The following is a 5,941-nucleotide window of genomic DNA, read 5'->3' as shown; positions in this document are numbered from 1 at the left end:
GGTACTTGGCAGATCGGATGAGCGCCACATCGTGTGCCTCGTTGAGCTGGTCGAGCCCATCCTGGCGCGACTTCTCTGACCTGCTCTCGTCGTACGCCTGCACCCTCAGCGCACCATAGTCAAGGTCGGTCTGGAGCACGGCTTCGACGCCGTACACCATGAAGAAGGAGGTGAACCCCGTGGACTGGTTCGGGCTTGTACGCAGGCTCCATAGTGCTGCTGGCACCTCCCCGGCCCAGCGCCTCGCGAACTTGTTGAGGCGGTCGAAGATGCTCAGCTTACGGCCCTGCAGGACCATGCCGTTGGCGTGCTCTACTTGCTTGTTGGTCCGGGTATACACGATCGAGGCCCAGTAAACCCGGATGTGGTAGTTGTCGCAGAAGCATAGGAACTTCTTCCCCGTGAACTAGGTCCCGTTGTCAGTGATGATGCAGTTCGGGAACCCGAAGCGGTAGACGATGTCGAGGAAGAACTCGACTGCGTCCACGGAGCGGGCTTGGGCAACCGGCTACGCCTCGATCCAATTGGAGAACTTGTCCACCACCATGAGTAGGTGGTCGTAACCCCCGGGCGCTTTCTGAAAGGCCCGACCATGTCCAGCCCCCAAACCGTGAATGGCCACGTGATCGGGATGGTCTGGAGCTCTTGAGCAGGGCAGATGCGTCTGTCGCACGTAGTACTGGCACCCTTCACAGGTGCGCATGATGTGCTGCACGTCCGCTACCGCGGTCGGTCAGTAGAAGCCTTGTCAGAAGGCTTTCCCGACCAGCAACCTTGGCACGGCGTGGTGGCCGCAGATGCCTCCGTGGATCTCGCGGACCATTTGCTGCCCTTGTTCATGAGGGATGCAAGGGATGCACTTCTGCAGGATCCCCGACATGCTCCTCTTGTATAGGTGCTCCCCGACGACCAAGTACGCCTTGGCACGGCGCACAAGGCGTCGCACTTCCGTCGTGTTGGTGGGGAGGATCCCTCGTACGAGGTAGCCTAGGATAGCTGCGATACAGTCTGGCTCGACCGTCATGACCTCCTAACCCTTGGTGGTCTGGGAGGATCCTTCTCCGCCCCCCTTGCTGGGATCGGTCCGTTCAGTAGCCCCTGGGGTCAGGTCGGGCGCGGTAGCCAGCGCATGGTCGGGCGCGCTTGGGCCATCTAAGGGGCCGGGCGATCGATCGCGCTTGACCGATGGCTCGCAGGCATCATTGATGAAGATTCCTAGCGAGGCCAACTCCCTGCTCAAGGCCAGCTTGGCTAGGAAGTCGGCCACCTCGTTGTCATGCTGGAGGATGTGGTGACGCTCGATGCCGTTGAACCTCTCCTCCAGCTTGCAGACCTCATCACAGTAGGTGGTCATCTTGTTGCCCCGGCACGACGCGTCCTTCATGACCTGGTCGACCACTAGCTTGGACTCGCCTCGCACGTAGAGGTGTCGCACCCCCAGGTCGGTGGCGATGCGTAGCCCGTGGATGCATGCCTCGTACTCCGCCATGTTGTTGGAGGTCGGGAAGTGTAACCGGATGGCGTACCTCAGTCGGTCCCCCGAGGGGGAGACGAGGATGATGCTAGCCCCCACGCCTGTGCCCAGGACTGAGCCATCAAAGTACATGGTCCAGTACTCAATGCAGCTTAAGGGCGGGGGGTCTGGGTCTCCGTCCACTCCGCGACGAAGTTGGCTAGAACCTGGGATATGATCGTTGTCCTCGGGACGTAGGTGATGTGGTGACCCATGAGCTCCGTCGCCCATTTGTCCACCTGCCCTGATGCGTCCTAATTCTAGATGATATCGCCGAGCGCGGCCGATGTCACCACCATGACTTGGTGGCTCTCAAAATAGTGCAACAGCTTATGTTTGTCGATGAGCACCACGTAGATCAGCTTCTGCACCTACGGGTACCGTACCATGGTGTCGGAGAGGACCTCGTTCATGAAGTAGACGGGCTGCTAGACCTTCAGGGCATGCCCGGGCTCCCCCCCCCCCATTCCAGGACGAGCACCACGCTGACCACCTGCATGGTGGTCGTGACGTAGAGCATCAGCGGCTTGTCGGGGTCGTGGGAGACCAGGACCGGCGGCTCGGCGAGGAAGGTCTTCTAGTGGTCGAAGGCGTCCTACACCTCGTCTGTTCATCGGAACTGAGACTTCTTCAACAGCCTGTACAACGGCATCCCTCACTCCCCGAGCTGCGAGATGAACCGGCTCAAGGAGGCTAGGCAGCCCATTAGCTTCTGGGCGCCCTTGAGGTTGGTGATCCGGGTTGGCTTCAATGCCGCGCTGGGAGACAATAAAGCCGAGCAGCTTGCCTTTCGGCACCCTGAAGATGCATTTCTTAGTGTTGAGCTTGATCCTGTAAGATCGGAGATGCACGAAGGCTTGCTCCAGGTTCTCGACCAGGTGGTCGGCCTTCCCGGTCTTGACCACAATGCCGTCGATGTAAACCTCAATGACCTCTTCGATAAGGCTATTGAGGCATCATTGCATGTAGCGCTGGTACATCACCCTGGCATTCTTGAAGCCGAAGGGCATCGTCACTTAGTAGTATGTGCTGAACGGGGTAATGAATAAAGTCGCAAGCTAGTCAGACTTCTTCATCTTGATCTGGTGGTACCCCGAGTATGCGTCCAGGAAGCATAGGGTTTCGCACCCCATGGTCGAATCGACCACCTGATCAATACGTGGTAGGGGTACGGCACCTTGGGGCAAGCCTTGTTTAGGCTCGTGTAGTCGACGCACATGTGCCACATCCTGTTCTGCTTCCATACAAGAACAGGGTTTGCTATCCACTCTGGGTGGAGCACTTCTTTGATGAATCTAGTCGCTAAGAGCCGAGCGATTTCTTCGCCGATCGTTTTCCACTTCTCTTTGTCGAAATGCCTCATGCATTGCATGACAGGTCGGGCATTCGGCAAGACGTCCAGCACATGCTTGATGTCCTCCCTCGGGATCCCCAGCATGTCAGACGGTTTACATACAAAGTCGGCGAGTGCGCTTTCCTATTTGTCACTGAGGCCAGCCCCGATCCGGACCGTCTTGCTGGCGTTGTCGGGGTTGACCTGAACCGTCTTGGTGTCTTCAACGGGTTTGAAGGTTCCCACGAAGGACTTGCTTTTAGCCAAGTCAGGCACCACCTCCGCATTGGCAAGCTGGATGCTTTTGAGCTCGAGCGATCTGAAAGCCGCCGCAGCCAGATCGCAGCTCTCCTGCTCGCAGAGGTGGGCATGCTGGAGGCTTCCCCCCACCATGATGATCCCCTTGGGCCCAGGGATCTTCAGCTTGAGGTAGGTGTAGTTGGGCACGGCCATGAACTTTGCGTTCCAGGGCTATCCCAGGATGGCGTGGTATGATCCCGATGGTTCGCACTGCTCCCGAAGGTGACAGGCAGGTCGACTTGCCTGAGCAGTATTGCTTGCACGTCGGGGACCAACCCGTGGAACAGAGCACCCGCTGGTCGGATGCACGATCGCGCCAACCCCATGGCGTCATAGGTCTCGGCGTAGAGGATGTTTAGGCTGCTCTCTTTGTTCATCAGGACCCTGGTCAGCCGAGTCCTACCCACGATAGGGTCCACGATGACGGAAACCGGCCTGGTTGCGGGATGCTATCGGGTGGTCGGCTCGGTCGAAAATGATCGCCGCCTCTGACCACTTGAGATAAGTTGGGATGGCTTTGCACGCAGCGGTCGTGGTGTTAACCTCCCGAGTTGTCAGCTTGTGCTGGTGCTTCAACTCATAAGGCGCCCCCCCCCCAAGATCATAAGGCATCCCTCAGGCCTCGGGAACGCATCCTCCTCCTTGTTTCCCTCATTGGGCTCGGCCAGCTTGCCCTTGGGGGCGGCTGCGAGATCGCCCTTCAGGTACCGCTTCATGAGGTCGCTGTCCTTGAAGAGGTTCTTGATGAGGAAATCTTGGTTCGGGCACGGCCCCTCCATCTTCTTCTTGAAGTTGCCGTGATTCTTGACAGTGTCGGGCCGGCCTGCCTTCTACTTGCCCGCACAGTCGCAGCAATGACCAACTCGATGTCGCGACGCTTGCGGTTCTTCTTATTCCACCCGCGCTGCGCCTGGTTGGCCCCGTCCCCATCCTCGGGGTTGGCCTTACCGTGGTCCTTGCTGAAGTTAGCTTGGACCGCCTCCTCACCCGAGGCGTGGCTAGTGGCGATGTCGAATAACTTTCGTGCCGAGGGAGGTCGGTTGCGCCCGAGCTCATGCATGACCGACTCGTTGGTCATCCCCTCTATGAAGGCACCAATCACATCGGCGTCCTCCACATCGGGGAGGTCATTGCATTGCTTGGAGAAGCGGCAGATGTACTCGCAGAGAGTCTCACCTGCCTTCTACCTACAAATCCTCAGGTCCCAGGAATTCCCTGGGCACATGTAGGTGCCCTCGAAGTTGCCAATGAAGACGTGTTTGTGGCCACTCCAGGAGTTGATCCAACCTACCGGCAGGTGCTCGATCCAGGCGTGGGTGCTATCAACGAGGTAGAGGGTAAGGTATTGGATGATGAAGAGCTCATCATCGGCTCCACCTGTCAAGCATGCCACGCGGTAGTTCTTGAGCTAGATACTGGGAGGTTCGACCGAGGTCGGAACTGTGCTGGGAACGGGGCTTGGCGAATGCTCTTTCCGAACACAGTCTGTGCCACTCGGGGCTCGGGCTGCGATCGTCACCGGGCCTCCGTGCCGCCGGTCACTGTTCTCCCTAGCATCGGGGTTGGCGAGCTCTGCCTCCTCGCGCTCGCAATTCCGAGCGTTGATGATGTTGCGGGCATTGAGGTTGCCCCCAGCCAGCTCTGTACCAGGGGGAAACCGCACGGCTCTTGGTGGTGGGTTCGCTAGCACCCCCGTATGCGCCCGCTCTGGCTTGGGAACCCCCTCGGTGAACGCTGGTCGTGGCCCGCCCGTTGGGGCTTCGGTAACTGCTGGGCCCGGGACACCTCTTGTCCTCGGAGTTGTTGTCGTACTGGCACACCGCCACCTCCAGCAGAACACGGAGCTCGTCCATGACGCGTTGCCCCTTTGGGCTCGCTTGATGCGACATCACCCGCATCATTACCGCAACTGCGGCGACATTCTAGCTTGCTCGCGACACGTAAGGTGTACCGTGCTCATCGTGCATGATTCTTGTTGTCGACCGCAAACGGGTCTAGGTACCCAGGGTCCCCAGCGGGCCCACTTTCTACTGGCATTCTAGCTAGCCCAAGACCACACTTGCAACGAACGCCTTTCGTCCTGGGCCACGACTTTGTCCGGTCGGCCTAGGAACACGGTCCTAACCGGCAGGGCGGTCGGCCAAAGCATGGCTCGCATCCCCAACCTAGGGGACGATCGGGGACTAAGTCCGTACCACGGTTCCGACTGAGGTCACCTAGCCAGGCTTCACCTGACGTGTGTCACTATCCCCGACCGACAAGGCCGCGGATAGCCGAACCCCGCGTACTGGCAGGCCCCGAGAGCAGGTGTGGCCGATAAGGAAGCACACCGGGGTCAACTTGCCGTACAGGCCAACCATTCCCTTCACGGGGGTTACAGTCTGCCACAGTAGGGGGACACTATTTCACCTGCCCATCCTCGCGAGGGGATGGGGCGCAATGCTATCACGATACGGCGGACACGCCTCTATTACGATGGAGTGATAAAGCGTAGCGCCAGGGACGGAGTGTGGCTGCCATACCGTACTTATCGACGCACGACCACCCCCCCGACCGAAAAAGCATGATGCATAGGAACAAAACAGGGCAACCACTCGGCAACATAGGACTTGGGCGGTGACCACCCAAGGACTCCGACTGACAGAGCTGACGACCGCGACCGACGGGGCAAGGAGACCCTCTCTCTCTCTCTACGATAGTCCCCTTGTAAGGAGGCCCCCCCTTAGACTATAAAAGGGAGGGCCAACCGCCTAGGAAAAAAGAAAACCAAAATCCAAGAGATTCATTCTCCACTG

General features: G+C 58.9%; 1 protein-coding gene across 1 annotated transcript; it reads right to left on the bottom strand.

The window, feature by feature from the left end:
* Positions 1–2,990: 2,990 nt before the first annotated feature.
* LOC112900676 lies at positions 2,991–3,299 on the bottom strand. The gene has a single exon (XM_025969509.1). The coding sequence runs from the start codon at positions 3,297–3,299 to the stop codon at positions 2,991–2,993; it is 309 nt and encodes a 102-aa protein (XP_025825294.1).
* Positions 3,300–5,941: the final 2,642 nt, after the last annotated feature.

Source organism: Panicum hallii, chromosome 7, assembly GCF_002211085.1.
Source record: "Panicum hallii strain FIL2 chromosome 7, PHallii_v3.1, whole genome shotgun sequence".
Classification (NCBI taxonomy): domain Eukaryota; kingdom Viridiplantae; phylum Streptophyta; class Magnoliopsida; order Poales; family Poaceae; genus Panicum; species Panicum hallii.
Note: the sequence above shows the minus strand (reverse complement) of the source record. Positions and strands in the feature narration are given on the sequence as shown.